Source organism: Centroberyx gerrardi, chromosome 3 (assembly GCF_048128805.1).
Source record: "Centroberyx gerrardi isolate f3 chromosome 3, fCenGer3.hap1.cur.20231027, whole genome shotgun sequence".
Lineage (NCBI taxonomy): Eukaryota > Metazoa > Chordata > Actinopteri > Beryciformes > Berycidae > Centroberyx > Centroberyx gerrardi.
The window spans coordinates 18,185,844-18,202,924 of record NC_135999.1 but is presented as its reverse complement, the minus strand read 5'-3'; the positions used below and the strand labels follow the sequence as shown (position 1 = coordinate 18,202,924).

The following is a 17,081-nucleotide window of genomic DNA, read 5'->3' as shown; positions in this document are numbered from 1 at the left end:
AAATAAAGACAGTCATTTGTGAAGGTTTTAAACATTCTGGATTTACAGCATGAATATTCACACATATCCTCTGACAAACATACTGAAATAACCATAAACACACACATAATGAGACTATTTTGTCTTGAATATAGTTTGATTAGTGTGCCTTAGTTTAATGGAATTATTGATGTAGGCCCTATTTTATGTTTCTGTTTATTCATAATGATCTATGAATCACCTGAGTACATTTTGTTTTGCTAGCTGCTAAGTCAAGTAATCCTCCTAGTTGCTTCAGCACCCTAATACCTCCAATACATTTTATCTCACCTTGAGGCAGCAAACCCAGCCAGAGAACAGCTTTCAAAAAATGTTTTTTTTTTTCCTTTTCACCACCTCCTCCTCCTGGGTCTTCCTTGCATCTGTTCCAAGGCTGTCAGCCTCTATCTCTGTCACTCACTGAATGTCTCTCCTTCACCTTGATGGTGGCTGTAGCTGCCCACTGCCTCCCGCCGTCGCCCTCGCTCGCTTCCTTTGTCTCTCCACTCCACCTCCCCTCCTCTGTCTGGAGGGGAGGGATTAAAAGACAAGGTGACAGAGGGACAGAAGAACAAGGGACATACAGTACTCAGTCAGAATGAGGTGTGTGTATGTGTGTGTGAGAAGAAAGAGAGGTAGAGTGAGTAGAGTGAGTGAGCGAGTATGCATGTGTGCGTGCTTGCCTGTGCTGAAAGTACAGAAAGAGAGATATGCTTGAAAATAAAAACACAGAACCATGAAGTTGTCCACAGGAAGAACTTTATTATTCAGTAACTCTTGGAGGAACTCTACCACAGGGAATATTTGGATAGTGGTGGTAGACTCTGGTGTATAGATTGGAACCAGGCCCAATACAGCCTTGAAGACACATCAGTGACTTATACAGCTACAGTACGTATTGGCAGTAGAGAATTCATTTTTTGGAGATCAATACATGAAATCAATCTGCAACTAGAGCAGGGACACTGAAAACCTGTACGATTTAGTAATAATTCAAGTAAATTTAATTGACTTGTGCACCAGAAAAGAGACATGCCATAAACAACACAGAACAGCAAAGTGATGCTAAAAAGAAACATATAGTGTTCAGTAAAATGTTAATCCCAAATTTTAACCCTATATACACAGCAACAGGCACCGGCGCCTAGGTCAATTTTGACTGTGATTTTCTGTAGGATAATAGGTAACTTAAGTCATTAGTTGACTTGATTAGTTGGATTATCTTATTTTACAGAAAAGGACTGATCAATCTTATAATATTTTTTTCAAAATGGATATATAACATTTTGCAAAAGAACTCAATTTTACAGTTTACAACCAACTATGCCTATGCCGTCACGTTCATCTCATACACTTAAAAGTTTTGTGTGATCTTATTCACACTAGGAGATGCCAGGAGTGGGACACCTTATCTCTCTCAGTTGCACATGCCAATACAGGCACAGAAAACGTTTCTGGATGCTATTTTTGTCTGTAACACGTCTATGTGAAAGATGAGAATGTCTTGGCAGTATCAGCAATCCAGAAGTAATTAGTATTTCAAGAAGCCGGACTTGAAGAACTACTGTAAGACAATTACTGGAGAGGATCAACATGAAAGGCTTTCTCTTTTATAAATGAAAAAGTCTTTTTTTTCTCCTTTCCTCTTTCTCTTCATCTTCTCCTCCATAATCCTCTTCCTCCTTCTTTGCCCTTCGCATCCCAACCTCCGTCTTGTTCTTCCTCTTCTTCATATCCCGCTTTCTCCTTCCCCCATAATTTCCACCACTTCTTTTTCCTCTTGTCGTCCTCTGTCTTGTACTTGAGTCTTCTCACGGGGTCAGTGGCGCTGCGCAAATTTAGATTGTCGAACTCCTCGTTGAGCATGAAGCTCCTTTCAACAAGCTCTGCTGATTCCTGCCAATTGCGGAAACAGTCAGAACCAAAGCGACAGATGTCCTCCACAGCATTTGAAGAGAGGATGGAGCAATCAGGACGAAGGACCACTACTGTTGGTACGTCCTTCACCTTGAACATGGCCTGCAGCTCCCTGAAAACAGCAGAAACACACACACAGGCTATCATATGTCATAGCTTCACTTGACTAGGCAGCTTATTTTTGTTCATTGGTGTTAATATCAGATTTATCTGATATATCATTCTACTGTAGCTTCACAAACACATATCGCACAGGTTAAGTACACACATAAATACAGTTACACACAAATACTCTCTCTCTCTCTCTCTCTTTCTCTCTCTCTCTCTCACTCCCTCCCTCCCTCCCTCCCTCTCTCTACTTACTTTCTGTATGGGTCTTCGTGGGCTAAAAACAGACACTTTTTGTGCAGCTCTTTGAGGAAGTTTTCCTGCTGCTCCTCTGATTGGTCCAAGCTGAGACAGAGAAGAGATGGAAAAGAAAAGCTTGTGAGTGATAAAACGGTGTGTATGTGTGAGTTTGTGCAGAGAGAGAGAGAGAGAGAGAGAGAGAAAGACAAGGGCAGACAGAAACCTGATGTAGACGAGGGCGAGCAACGCCGGGTTCTCGATGTAGTACGGATCCTTCAGTCGCTTGAAGAAATCATTCAGAGTAGGAACAAACTCTTGGCACCTGTCACACTCAGCAGATGCAAAGAACAGCATCAGGATGCGGTTTTCAAGGATCCCGATGATCTCGCGCTCTGTGTTGAGTTCATCCTGGTCCCAGTTGTTCTTCACCAAAACTCGGTCGAGGAACAGGTCCACCATGATGAAAGAATAGGGGTGGGAAAGAATAAGAGCCTTCTGTGGAAAAGGGACAGTGAAATAAAAAATTGTCAATACACATTATGTGTTCAGCATGTGCAGCCAGTGCTGTGACCAATGCAATTAAATGCCTGCAAGAATGCTGTTTGCCCTTAAAGGAAAAATCCACCATCAGATACTCTTACACTAGATATCATCAATCTGTGATTTTCAATGCATTCCAGGAGTTCCACTTAAGAGGATGAGAAGAGCCAAGGCACTCAACTTGAAGTGAAAAATGCCTTTATTTCATTGGCAAGTGCTATATAAAGAACTAACTCTGACGCATGTTGGCATCTTGCCTTCTCAAGGGAGTTTCCAGGAGCTATTTTGTGATTAAGTGTTGTAAGTTTCCCTAAACCTGCCTCATCTGCAGCTACTTCAGGTGCTGATTTTCTACATTTCCCAGAATGACTTTCGACAACCCAAGAGGACGGGCGTTAAGTTGTTGCATTCAACGACAGCGATAGCATTGTAAAAGCAAGAGCCTTGTGGCCGCATTGCTTTATGGTCTGTTAAAGTGATAATCCGCAAGATTCTTGTTTTTCTTGATTTTGGCGACACATTCGGTGATAAGCAGTCGTTGCTATGGTCGCTTGGACAAAAAAATACTGTTAGAATAAAGACAGTTCCTCTACCTTCTTATATTTATTCTAAACAAACCGCTGTTGTTGCTTCCATAAACATAAAACGCATCACTTCCTGTGCAGCAGAGGATTTTTACCAGGAAAAATGGACCCCATCATAGGTGTTTAAATGGGTACAGGTTGAATCACTATTGTATGGTATCTATCGGCAATAACGTATCAAAACAGACATTTTTTTTTTTTAGATAATTTTTTTGTCATTTCTGCTTTATTTGGACAGTCACAGTGGAGACAGACAGGAAAGACAGGGCAGAGAGAGAAGTTGACATGCAGCAAAGGGCACAGGTCAGATCCAAACCCGTGTCGCTGTGATAAGGCTGTGATAAGGACTTAGCCTTTATGACACGTGCTCTACCGCCTGATCCACCGGGGCGCCCCAAAACAGACATTTATTCATGACTAAGTTACAGAGTATTACTTTAAGGCTCTGTGGAGAAATTGGTATCCTGCCACTTCTGCGATGTATGATTGTTGGACGTCAGTGCAAAATGTTGAGTCTCTTGCTCTTTGATTCTAAGGGACTGACACCAAAACCTGACGTTTACCTTTGATGTTTTTGTTTTTTCTATGTTTATCCACAGGAATAAGAAATACACCACTAAACTAAATGGGCCCATAAATGCAAGGTGCATCGCCCATAGCTGTTATCTAACAGTGTTAAAGTGTTTTTGGGGTGGATTTTCCCTTTAATTGATGCGGCCTGGTGACTGGCTGATGGATCCCTTTCTTTACATTTACAGTAATGAAACTTAACTCCCGTAGCCAAATACACGAGAGCAGCCAAGTCCCTCACAGTTAAGTCAACTAGCCATGATGTTAGGTTATTTTGAGTTTTCCCCGAGGGTAGATTTATAGTTCAGAACAAATAACACATACGAAATAAAGTTCCTATAGACATGACAGCTCAGACAAGCGTTTTATCTGTCAATAACCTCAGCCTGTATTTCAGCGTCAAAAAGGAGTTGCTGCAGGCTGTGAATAGACAGCGATAACCTCACAAATTAGTTTTGGTTCTCTGCCTTTCAGCTCTGACCGAGAAGTGTTTATGTCCACAACTTTGGACTGAAATTTTCCAAGGCTGCTGCAGTAGCAACATGTTTGAAAAAGAGCAGCACTGGACCTAAAGAGAGGATTTACTGCTTCCTCTCTGAGAGGTCAGAACTTGAAGTCCTGAACTTAGAAAAGTAATTTCCAAATCTTCTAGTTCTCTTTTTGAAGTAGGCTCATTGATTGTGCCTTGTGATATATACTAGCTACTTGCTAGTGGCTAACTTAATAGGCCATCAATCCTCGTACTTGCTGTGGCAGCTTAATACCACTAGTAATTTACCTCACCTTGAAACTCTGCGACTCCACCAAGAGAAGAAATGTACCCAAGTGTTTCTCCCCTCCTCTCTCTTACGCCATTGTATTTAGTTTCTTTTCCTTGTTTTCTCTCTCTTTCACTCCGTCTCAGTCTTTCAGTCTTCCTTCCAAGCCTCTCCAGTTTGTGTTGTTTTAAATGTCGCCTTACATTGCCTCTTCTACTCCTCCCTCTCTAATTTGTCCAGCCTGCAGCCTCTTTGTCTAGAGAGGGAGATTAAAGATAGCTGTAGGTGAGGCAGTGCTGTAACTCAGGGGCAGAGGGAGCGTGTCTGTCTGGTGTGTGTGTGTGTGTGTGTGTGAGAGAGAGAGAGAGAGAGAGAGAGAGAGAGAGAGAGAGAGAGAGAGTGTGGTGTGTGTGTGTGAGAGAGAGAGAGACAGAGAGAGAGAGAGAGAGAGAGAGAGAGTGGTGTGTGTGTGTGTGTGTGTGTGTGTGTATACACAGAGCCTTCAAACTCCGGCTCAACAGTAGCAATCTCATTACTTCAAGAGAAGAAGGGAGGGAGGGGAAGGAAAAGACGGATGAGAAAAGAGGGACAAATTGGATTGCAAAGAAAGGACTGAAATATAGGTCAAGTGAGGGTGAAACAGAAAGAAAGAAAAACCACAGACACACACACCCCTCCCCAAAAGCATATTGTTTTTGAATTCTGTTATCGAGATGATTTCACAGCTGGGATATCATCTCAAGTAAATGAACAGAGAAAGTCAACATTTTGAGTCAGGCCTGGCTCTAGTAAACCCCTCCAGTCTCTACTGTCGAAGAGTGGCTATTGATCTGCAGACGCACTTGCTGAAAATACCAGAGTTAATCTCAGAGGGGGTGAGGTAAATATAGAGGTAGGGAGAGAGATCTAATAGGATTAGTCTGAGACACAGACTTGTGCAGCCACACGTGGATGCAGGCATTCAGAGACGACTCTGGTATAATAAACATATACATGCTGCAAACACGTGTGCAGACACACACACACACACACACACACACACACACACACAGCACCTGCCAGGACACGCAACAAAATGGTAAGGATTCCAAACCAAAATGATCAAACAATCCCCAAGGAGTGTTTGGATAGTCTTCAGAGACTCATTAAGAGTGTTGGTGATATGACAGAACAGTTACTGATGTTATTTCTGGAAAGAAGTAAAATAGGATTGGTAAAATTCCATTGGCATAGTTGGCAATGAAGGATGGTGCCCATGGTGGCCAAATATACAGCCTGTACAGCCTGTACTTGCAGTCTGCCCTGCATGAAAGTGTGTACACCATAGACTGTACACACACACACACACACACACACACACACACACACACACACACAACAGTTAAGACCTGTGCTTTCAATATAATCATCATCAAAGTATAATTTCTCTGCAAATAGTTGAATGGGATAACTAATTACATCTAATTCAATATGAAGATCTGCATTTTGGAGTTTGCATGCCAGATGATTTCTGGATGAGAAAATCTTATGTTGGATGCAAACGTCATCATAAACCTGTAGCCTAACCATAAGCCTACTGCAGCAGCAGCAGGTATAGCAGGGTCTTCTGTACAGGTAACAGTGAACCAAGGCAGAGAGAGAGTTGTCTAAACTGGGATGGGGAAAGTCTGTGTCCGTGTCGAAATGCAACAGCTGTGAGCCAAATGAGGAGAAACTGCAGTGTTCATTTTGGTGTTTCCGCCATCATAGCCCTGCTACAAATGAACCCATAATTTGTGTTGGTGCCAACATGTACTTTTAACAGAGCTGTGTCGGACTATTATTCAAGTACATCCTGTTTTTGCCTGAGCTAAATTCAGTGGAAAACTAAATAACCAAACAACCTTTTCATTATAAAAGGTCTTTCTTTATTCTTTGGTAAAAAAAAAAAAAAAAAAAGATACAATTTGTAAACATAGGAGACAAAATATGAAAGTTAAATCAAACTAAGAAATGAGGTGGATTGAAAATCTATACTCATTTGTTTTTTTATACTCAAAATACACAAAATAAAACAAAATGCTTCAAATTTAGCTTAAAACTGCAATATGTAGTGAGGGAGAAAAAACACTATACCAATGTAATGTCAGTGAATGCTGCTGTCGTTAACAGTGTAAATTTGTAAGGAGTTTGGATATCAGATTTATCAAATGATCTTGACGTGCCATGATACATTCATGAATGAAAAATTCACAAGTAAAAACCTTGTAAACTCAATAAATTAAACACTAACTACCTGAAGCTAAACTAACCAGCACAGTGCAAAGAGTCAGATGCAAAGATGCTTCTTTGTATTGTTAACATGGTAGGAGGCTTGGGTCACTACAACAAAATGGCTAATATATAGCTAAGGCAATGTTTTATGGATCCAGCTTCCCCCTAGAGAGCTATATACAGTCAACACTAAAGAGATGTAATATAATCTTTTGACATTTCAGAGGCTGCCATTTTAAATCCCAAACATATTGCAGCTTTAACATGTAATTAGTTGGATTTTTGGTGATGTATAAAAATTGTACGGGACTGTGGAAAATGCTACCAGCAGTCTTTTAGAGACATTTTAGAGGAGGCTGAAGTACTGCATGTCCAAAATTACTTTCTTTTTGATGTGTTGGGGCAAAAAACTACTTAAAGAGAACATGGAATTGTTACTGGACCAGGCCTTAGTCAAAGGACGTGCAGTGGATGCAATAAATAAAACAAAAGCTGCTTGCTGAGTCTTCAAGAGTTAACTCTACATCTAACCTCGTCTCTTTAGAGGTTAAGAGAAAGATGAAAAAGTGTTGAGAGAAATGTACAAGGGAAAGCAATTGTCCCTCATCTGACCCACTCGCCCATTCCCATTTCTCTTGCCCCTCCCTTTCCTCCCCATTCTCCTACATTCTACTGTATTCACTCCCTCTTATCCATTTCCCCTGCTATCACAGCTTTTTTCTGCCTCCCTCATTCTTATCTCTGTGTGCCAGAGCTCTCTCTCAGTCCTGCTCCTTTCCTCTCTTCATCACAGCTCGTCCCGTGCGCTCCAGTTCTCCAGTTCAGACTGCAGCACGTCAGAGTTCTGGGCCTCAGTGCTCAGCTCCTCCTGCTCCTGAGTTTTCCTCGACTTGGCTCGGTCCCAGTCGGTTCGGACCCCTTCGTTGTCCCAGACCACGGAGGTTTCTGTGTCGCTGATGTAGCCTTGGTCTCCTGTGTAATGGGTTGGATACACCAAAAGCGGCTCGGCAGAAAAGGCATGCAGGTCCCGATGCTCAAAGTGATCCATGTACTCTGAACTGATAAGAGAGAGACGAATGGAGATGTGATTAGATTAACAAAAGAGTAAGAAAATAGCAGCAAAATGAGAGAGAGAACAGGAGGAGACAGAAGATGAAGACAGGCGATGGGGCATACTCACACAGGATGTTTATCGTACATAACAGGAAGGAACTCATCAACAGGAAGCATCTTGTTCAAAGGCTCCGCCCTTAGGAGCTTCTGAGCACCTTGTAATGACATCATGTAGCCTAGTGTCCAGTAGGAATAGTCTGCCTCCACCAGATTGTGTATCTTTGGAACAGACTTCTCTGGGTGGTCCACCTGCATGCGCTTCCGCCCAATGTAACTGTATTTATTTATGAGTGTTGAAGGCAAAAGAAAGAGTCAGAGAGAAGAAAATTAATATCAGAAATTCCAAAAAATGATGCAGCCCCCCTCTGGACCAATCAGTAACAAATATGTCACCTTGTTTTAACCTGTAATTGTAGAGCCATTTTGGGCTGAACGAACATGGATGAACGAATGAATGAACAAACAAATTATGTAGTGCCCCCTTGGGCTAATTAGTGTAATTTTAAAAGATGCATCATTCCCCCGAGCTTTGTCAAAATCCAATCACCGGTGTCTGAGATATCATGTGTGACAGACGGACAGATTTCACTGTGGGGGACCAATTATTCTCTCCCCTTTATTCATCACTTTTCCCCTGTTCATCACATCCTCCTGCATTGAGGCAGTACTCACATGAGATCCCAGTCCAGCTTGTGCATCTTCACCTCATGCAACAGGGTCTGGAGGCGTCGTTTGAAGAAAACCTCGAAGCGAAGGTCGTCCTCTATGACCAGGGAGGTCTGGAGACCACGATCTACAATCTGCAGACAGACATACACCTTTATTTAGTACACTGCAGTGCTTTTGAGATGATGCTAAGCTAGATCAAAGATCAAAAACCTTACCATCCTCAAAACACATGTAAATCCAGTGCATTACTACTACCAAACTGCAAACTGTCCTCACACATACTCAAACATATGTTTTTTGCAATCCTCCAGGTCATATATGGACAGGTAGGCCTAGATGCCTGAGGCTTGTCCAAGCACCTCACCTCCTTCCAGATGTTGTAATGAGAGAGGAAGCAGCCCAGTTCCCCCTTGGTGAGAGGCCGGCCATGGTAGGGGTCTTTGTATCCCGGCAGCATCTTAATCCCCATAGACTCCATATCAGTCACATTCAGAGCTCTGGGAGAAAGGGAGGGGAAGGAGAAAGAGGTAAGGGATAGAAAGAGGATAGATGTGATTGGTGTGAAAATGGAGAGGAATAGGACAAGTACACAGGTGTCATTACTAAGGTGCCAAATACACACAAGCCATGCAGGTATTGCAGGGCAAAGCCAACTTACTAATGATGCTACCAGTCTCTCTTTCTGCCTGTTAGCATTACAATCTTTTTCATTCGTACTAATTTAAATTCTGTTAATTCCAGACAGTCAAATATGTCATATCAGACATAATTAACTTAATGAAAGGCTAAAAAAAATTCAAGAGATTCAGATTTTGTTTTTTAGACAATCTAAAAATATATGGTTCAGAGAATGTTTAAATGAAAGCGTGCATTCTGCTAGTTTTCACCTGGTTGTTTGTCTTAGTCCTGCCTCTCCATGTCTATCTACATTGCATGTTGCATGAGACACAAATCATGAAAGGATCTGCACACCCAAGCAGTGGTGCTAGCTAAGGCAAAACCAGAGTCTATAAAAAGTTAAGTGTAGCCGCACACTCAACACTCATTGCGTGACATTTTATTTAGGACACCAGCGTTTCAGTGAGAGGCATTCATCAGGGTGTGATGATGACACAAATCAGAAAGACACAGGCAGTGGGGGAGGAAGAGGACGAGAAACGTACTTGCCATCCACAGCAGCAACAACCTTACAGCTGAGTTCTTGCTCGTACAGCGCTCTTAGCATGCGCTCGCGCCGGTCAGCTCGCCGCACCAGATTTATCATAAATACCTAGACACACACAAAATGTAAATACATAAACACTAAATAATGCTCTACATAAAGGTTAGCATGCGTGTGTGTGTGTGTGTGTGTGTGCATACCTCATCGAAGCCCATCTTATTACGCTGCTTGGGGGGAACAGACAGGAAGCTGGAGGGTTCCAACGGAGGATTTTTCACTATGGAAGAGAAGTGGGGGAGGGTCAGAAAGAAGATGTGCAATGGATATGTTGTTAGAAGACTGAGGTGTTGAAACATCCCCATCATAAGTAAACGCTCCCCTTTTTGTGAAAATTTGATCTCATTCACTAACGGGTCTGCAATCTTAGTCTGATATATGAGCGAACACCTTATAACTTAAAAGTAGAGGACATGTTTGAAATAATCCTTGTGTTTCTGATCACCCCTTGACCTCTTGACTCACCCATGACCTCAAGCTGAGTATGCAGGAAGCTCTCCGCCTCATCCTGCAAGGTACTGTGGGAGCGCACTGGGACTGGGAAATACCCGTACGATTCTTTGTTGCACACATACATCTGTACATCTGAGGAAGGCAGAGAAGAGAGAGGCAAAACATGAAATAAACACACACAGAATGCATAAGCAGCTAAATGAACAACTGGCTCTCCAGACAGCAAGCCTGCCTCTCTTGCATCCCCCTCACCTGCCATGCGAGCTGAGTAGGCGAAGATGATGACATCGTCCAGGGCCCAGTTGTACTCTGGGTGTGGGGGATAAAAGGCCAGCTGACGGGAGGCGTCTTTACGCAGGTCCACCAGGTAACTAGAGTGGACCATAGGCACGGCGAAACAGCCACGGCGCTCATGCTTACGGATAGGCATGTAGGCCGGAGTGCGCTTGTAGTAACCCTGCAGGTAATACACAAGAACACCTTACAGTTACAGTCTTGCATGTATCTGACGATGGTATTTTTGTGTATATTCACTTAAGTTAATGAAGAAGAGTATGATTTATGGGTTGTCACTCCTCATATCCAAAGCTCAAAGTCAAATTTCAGAGGGAAAAATTCCTTTAATCCAATGAAATACCATTTATATAAAGAATTTGGTGAGGTTACAGTGTTTCAACAGTGGGCAGCACTAAGCAGATACAGATCTGGGGCCAGATTTACTTAAGATAGTTTTTAAGAAGTTACCTGAGAAACTATAGCAAGTTCTTAAGAAGGCTCTTAAGTGCAATTCCCTACTACTTTATGAATATTAGTCTCATCTCTTATGAACTTCTCTTGGATTCTTACTTACAAACTTCTGAAATAAGGCCTACCTAGCAAACATGATTTAAACAAGCATAAAAATACAAAACATTTACTTTCAGTAATTTAAATAAGCCAGTGTTGTAGTACTCGAGTACCAATTTTGATGATTCATGACTCGACTCAGGCTTGAATATTGATAACAACAAATTACATTACAATTTTAAGTGGAAGGTTATCTTAAAGTTAAGAAAAAGTTAACAAAATGTAGAACTTTTCTTTCAGGAATCCCACTTATCCCTAAGTTTTTCCTTAGGAAGCAAAATAAAAAGGTGAAAGAGAGATCTGAGGAGGTGCTAACTTAAATGTAAAAATTCATAATAAAATAGGAAGGCGCAACACTCTCAATATCCAAAAATAGATCTCTATTTATTAAAAACCATGACACTTCGGTCTACACGACCTTCATTAGATAATTAACAACAGAAAAAGACAATCTACAATACAAGAGGTGGGAATAAACAACCCCACAGGTGATTACAATAAAGGTAATTACAAGTAGACCAATATCCGTATAGCAAATATTGCAAAGGGAGGAAAGGAGGCGGACACAAATCAGATTGACACAGAGAGCAAACCAGGTGGAAATAAAAACGAAGCAACCTAGAAGACCTAGAAGCAAAATAAGAGTAAAGTTAAGAAAATACTTGAGAACTATTTTGATGAATTTCTTCTTTTCTTACCTTTATTCTTAAGACTAAAGTTATGAAACAACGGCACTAACGAAGGTTTTGAGAGGGTTTTGTGAATCCAGCCACAGGCGTTTAATAAACCTGGAGGATATGAAGGTGTATCTAAATTAAATCTGTAATGGTTAGCGGCACAAACAAACACATCTGCAGTACCTGTGAAGTCATGCCGCACCAGTAGTTGGAGTAAGCAGCTCTGGACTCCAGCATGGGAGCTGTGATGGTCTTGTTCTCTCTCATCAGTTTCCACAGCACATCCTGATTGGTGAGCAGGTTGTCGCAGTCGGCCACCTAAAATACGGGACGGGGTCACAGGGCTAAAAGGTTCAACGTGAACAACGACCACATACGCATCTGCACACGCAAGTACAATGATTGACGTGGTTTGATCACAGAGAGCTGTGAGAATAACTAGAGCGTTCCGACCACTCCTTCTCATTTCACAGCCTATGATTTGACGTGACCCGTGCTGACGGGCGGTATTTATATTTACAGTAGGCTATTCTTTACACTGGTGTGGCTATGCATTTAGAACGACTGTTCCATGTCCAGAGAGTAAGAGTTTTTCCAGCGACACGACTCAACATTTAACCACAACTCAACATTTAACCACAACTCAACGTTTAACCCTTGTGTTTGTTTGTCTGCATGAGTCTTTAAAGTCCTTTGAGCCATGCTTTTGTGATGAAGGGCTATATAGATGAACTTGGCTTGACATGTAGTGCTTGATATACTGCCAGTCAACTGCCATTTTCTTTGGCCCAAATATTTGTCCACAATTTGTTTTTCATGCAGCACCCACTGCTACATGTATACACTGCCTATATCACCCTCTAGCTTGAGAGTATGCTTAAACTGGCCTGTCACTTTTCATATTATCACATCGTTCTGTAGTTCTCTGAATTGATGTTTTATATCCACACTATTATGTTTTAAATCTGCTGTAACAAAATGGCAAAACAATAACATGTCATAAAGATGATCTCTGATGACACATTTGTTGGCTTTTGGAGATACAAAAAGGCTCTATTTTTCAGTTTTCCTTTGTTTTTACAACAGATTTTAAAATAATGAGAAACATGGCTTTAGTCATTAGATTAGTCATCGATTTAGTCATCAATTTAGTCATATCACTTTGTCATCCAGTCTTTTTCCTTATTTAAGTAGAACATTGAGCTCCACTTTTTCTTCCACATCTTTGTGTTTTTTAATCTTCTACAGCATACTAGCACGTTAATTTATGAATATCTAGAAAAAAGAATAAGGAAGGAGCGCTTCTTGGATCTGAGGTAGAACACGGCAAAAAACAGGTGCTCAGTGGTTGGCGGGTACAATACCGAAGAAACTATACTAGAGATATTCCTTGCCAGACACATAGATACATATGAGAAAAAATCAAATAAATCCCATTTGGAGCCTGCCTTTATTTATTTTTTTCTCATATGTATCTACGTGACTGGCAAGGAATATCCCTAGTATATTTTCTTTAATTGATGATAATCAGATGCCATGAATTAGCTGACTATACATTTGACCTGACAAATTTGATAATGTAAATTTATCAGGGAAAGTAAATAATCAAAAGTAACGTATTAAGATGCTGAGCGGGGGATACTTTAGAGGGACGTACCAGGAAGTAGTCAGCCCATATCTCGCGGGCCGTGTCCAGCGCTGCCTGACGGAGCTTCAGAACATGTTCGTAACGAAGGTTAGTCCAGTGCTTGGGCCCCGCCTCATCTTCAAAGCCACTGAGACATACACACACAAATTCATGAAGGTATAAAATAATTCATTGAATCGATAATAATAGCACTCACACACACATATATACTGTATGTATATAAGTATATAAGTACCCGGGATCTTCTTGGGGTCTCCACTCCACATAGTGGTAGTAGTTCTGCACCTTGATGAGCCAGTCTCTCAGGATGGCTGTGGTGTTATCTGTATTGTGGTCTGTCGCCACCCTGTGGGGGGGAGAACACACAGCAGAGAGGGAGGAGAGAGAGAGAGAGAGAGAGAGAGAGAGAGAGAGAGAGAGAGAGAGAGAGAGAGAGAGAGCCAGAGAGAGAGAGACAGAGAGAGAGAGAGAGAGAGAGATTCTAAGTACAAAAAGCAGTACAGAATGCATCTTTATTTTACAGAATGTGATCAGCAGTACCACCAGCTATGGGATAATTTCTTCTAGATAATAAGGTGTTACTTTGGCCTTTCAGTCTTTTTGAGATTTTCCTTGTCATTAGAGCATGGTTACACATCACGAATGTCAAGCGTGGATAGAGAAGAACAAAGACAGACAGCGGAGGGTTGAGATGGGGAGGACTGGCATTTGTCTTTGCTGTCTGTGTTATCATAACAGCTCTCAGTTTATATAGCTAAATACCATGTGTGTGTGTGTGTGTGTGTGTGTGAGGGAGAGAGAGAGAGACACACACAGAGAGAGAAAGAATGCACAAATGTGAGAGAAATGGACTTGCTCCCAACCCTGTCATGTACTGAGTGACAGTGGGCGTGCTGCAGGTATCAGTTTCACATCTGTCTGCAGCGCTTTAACACAGCAGTGCTGTCCCAACACCTACGTGTGACCGGCTCGCCAATCCATCTTCTATCTGTCTCCCTCCATCTATCTGTCTTTCCCTCTCTCTCTCTGCCTCTAGATTTGTCAGAGGCTGTTCGACTGTTTTGGACTGTTAGAGTGGCCATAGCGAGTGAAAAAGGCTTATGGAGAGTAAATATTTGTCATTGCTTGCATGCCAGTGACAGAACTATGCCTAAAGGATAAGAGATCGCTGGGGGAAGAGGCAGAGGGATGAAAGTGTAAGATTTATGGTTTGATTGAAATCCCAGGAGAGAGCGCCACAGTCCTACATGTCCCTGCAGAACACACACACACACTTACACACACACACACACCATAAAACAGTGTGCATGCATGTATGTGTGTGTGTGTTGCCACTTGCCAGGTATTCCATCTTAGCTGTCACACTTGTCTGATAACGGCATGTATCGGCAGGTGGCCACAGCAGCTCACTTTAAGTGTTTCATTCATTTGCAACATTCACAATTTCTTCAGTACAACCTGAAAGTTGGACTAGGATTCTACATCAGTTTGAGGGAACAGAGAGAATGTAGCTCAAACCAACCAAGCACAAAACTGTACTTTTGAGAGGTTTCCCACATACTGTAGGTGTAGTTAGTCAGGCACAGAGATGGAGTTGCTGACCAGCTCAAGAATATTTAGGCCTGGTTTGTGCACAGAAAGGCACACACACATGCACATTCCTGTGCATGCACACACACACACACACACACACACACACACTAAGGATCCCTCAAGGTAAGATTTATGGATGGATAAAACCCCTAGGAGAAAGCGACCACCGTTGGTCTACATGTCCCTGCAGAGCATACACACACACACACACACACACACACACACTAGAATGCCTCATTTTAGCCCTTGCTTTCCTGCTGATCAACAACAGGAGTAAAAAGTAGACTTTATTCCATCAGTTCAAGGAGTGGGATCAGAGAAGCCTCAGCATTCACTCTGGCTCAGATGAAACACTACACGCCTTCTTGGGGCTATCTGGCATCAAGTGAGCAAACAATCGCTGCATAGGAGTGAACAATGCTTGTACTTAAAAGCGGGATTTTCGAGCGCATACTTAAAACAAGACTGCTTAATGGAGACTGGCTTTATGGTGCATGTATTTGGCTGCTGAGTTGGAAAAAAAGAATATAGCCAGTCAGGGATGAATGCCAATGAAAATTAGTAGTCTTCAGTAACTGATCCACTGGCACAAGATCAAAATGAGTGGAAGTGAGCAGTGTAGGAGAACAGGAATGATCTGGGAGATTGGGGGCAGGGTGACAGAATAATAGCCTGAGGTGATGGAAGGTAGGCTCAGCCGAGTAATACAATAAACACCTTTACATACTTCTGCATCTGGGCCATGACAGAACTAGACAGTTTAGATGGCCATGCCCTTTTACGCACCATGAGTTTTCTTTCAAACAGTGTTGGTTATGTTTCGAGTCAAGCCTATAAGACACGAAGATGTGGAAGGGGAAGAGGGAGGGGAAAGAAAAGGAGAGGGAGGGGAAGAGGGGAAAAACGAAGGGGCGATGAGAGAGAGGCTCTGTGACTGAATGGAACTTTTTGGACACGTCTGCTGGTGCGCCAGGCCTCTCCATGCCCAAGGCAGCCCATTAAATGCCTCGATCAGCGCATACCTCACCACACTGCTTTCATTTCCGCTAATTTCACTAACGTCTAGATTTGTTAACTTCAGAGAAAACGCGCCCATGCGTTTTCTCTCATCTTAATTTATAAACCCCCATCCGGCGAGCGCTGACAAGCGCGCACACCCAGAGTTGTCCTCCCTCTAATCGAACTGACCTATCGAAAAACCACTATAATATTCCTATAGGGACTTTATAGTAACGTAGACATACTCTATCGTACTTTTACCTCCTATGGTATCAAATTTCTGTAATAGACTATTCCTATAGGATAATATAGAGAGTTTGACTGTGATATTTGTAAAGTGGGCTATAGTATTACCATAGTTCTTATTCATAAGGGTTACAATTTCAATTCATGGGAGGATGACACTCACCATAGGGCAATTCGGTCCTTCGGGTAGTTGAGGCGCTCGATGGTGCCGAGGAACAGCGGCAGAGAGTGCGCCGAGTTGCGGCAGACCAGCGCGATGAGGACCCGGGGAGCGAGGAGCGGAGACTCGGGGCTCCACCGCTCCTCGGGGAAATATCCCCGGCTCAACCCCGGCAGGAGAACAAACAGAAGGGCAGACAGCAGCGAGGTGACCCGGTGCATGGCAGGGAGAGGAACTCGCTGATGGCTGCAGGAGAGGCGAGGTCTGACGCGGCGCAGCGAGACAGAGAGAAGGGCGCAGAGGATGTTGGTTGGGGGGGGTCCCGCTGCTGCGTTATGCCGACTCTAAGTCAAAATACATGGCGGAGGAGTTGGCTGAGTTAAAGGGCAGGTCCAGACTGGTTTAAAGGGAACTCTGTGTTCTTAAAAGAACGTAGACCATATAAAGTCGTTTCAGTGTCTCGTTTTTAA

The 17,081-nt window shown here is 42.6% G+C and overlaps 2 protein-coding genes across 2 annotated transcripts; both read right to left on the bottom strand.

Annotated features, from left to right (window-relative positions):
• Positions 1-1,406: 1,406 nt before the first annotated feature.
• On the bottom strand, positions 1,407-4,856 carry LOC139933618 (nucleoredoxin-like protein 1). The gene is made up of 4 exons (XM_071927760.2): positions 4,761-4,856; positions 2,507-2,778; positions 2,299-2,388; positions 1,407-2,047 (listed from the first exon to the last, which is right to left on the bottom strand). Exons 2-4 carry the CDS (start codon positions 2,740-2,742, stop codon positions 1,672-1,674), a joined length of 702 nt encoding a protein of 233 aa, XP_071783861.1. The 5' UTR covers positions 2,743-2,778; positions 4,761-4,856; the 3' UTR covers positions 1,407-1,671.
• Positions 4,857-6,701: 1,845 nt separating this feature from the next.
• LOC139933572 (procollagen galactosyltransferase 1-like) lies at positions 6,702-16,832 on the bottom strand. Its single transcript, XM_071927693.2, has 12 exons — positions 16,615-16,832; positions 13,849-13,959; positions 13,623-13,740; positions 12,149-12,283; positions 10,695-10,899; positions 10,455-10,574; positions 10,133-10,209; positions 9,934-10,040; positions 9,135-9,267; positions 8,774-8,901; positions 8,169-8,375; positions 6,702-8,046 (listed from the first exon to the last, which is right to left on the bottom strand). The coding sequence occupies exons 1-12, from the start codon at positions 16,830-16,832 to the stop codon at positions 7,776-7,778; spliced, it is 1,830 nt and encodes a 609-aa protein (XP_071783794.2). The 3' UTR covers positions 6,702-7,775.
• Positions 16,833-17,081: the final 249 nt, after the last annotated feature.

Excerpts from the sequence above, each read along its gene's own strand:
- LOC139933618 (XM_071927760.2), bottom strand. The coding sequence starts at position 2,742 with ATGGTGGACCTGTTCCTCGACCGAGTTTTGGTGAAGAACAACTGGGAC. Across the intron at positions 2,389-2,506 it reads CTCGCCCTCGTCTACATCAG|CTTGGACCAATCAGAGGAGC; the intron begins GTTTCTGTCTGC and ends TCTCTGTCTCAG. Across the intron at positions 2,048-2,298 it reads CACGAAGACCCATACAGAAA|GGAGCTGCAGGCCATGTTCA; the intron begins GTAAGTAGAGAG and ends TGCTGTTTTCAG.
- LOC139933572 (XM_071927693.2), bottom strand. The coding sequence starts at position 16,832 with ATGCACCGGGTCACCTCGCTGCTGTCTGCCCTTCTGTTTGTTCTCCTG. Across the intron at positions 12,284-13,622 it reads TATGGGCTGACTACTTCCTG|GTGGCCGACTGCGACAACCT; the intron begins GTACGTCCCTCT and ends CCCGTATTTTAG. Across the intron at positions 8,376-8,773 it reads AAGCTGGACTGGGATCTCAT|TTACATTGGGCGGAAGCGCA; the intron begins GTGAGTACTGCC and ends AAATAAATACAG.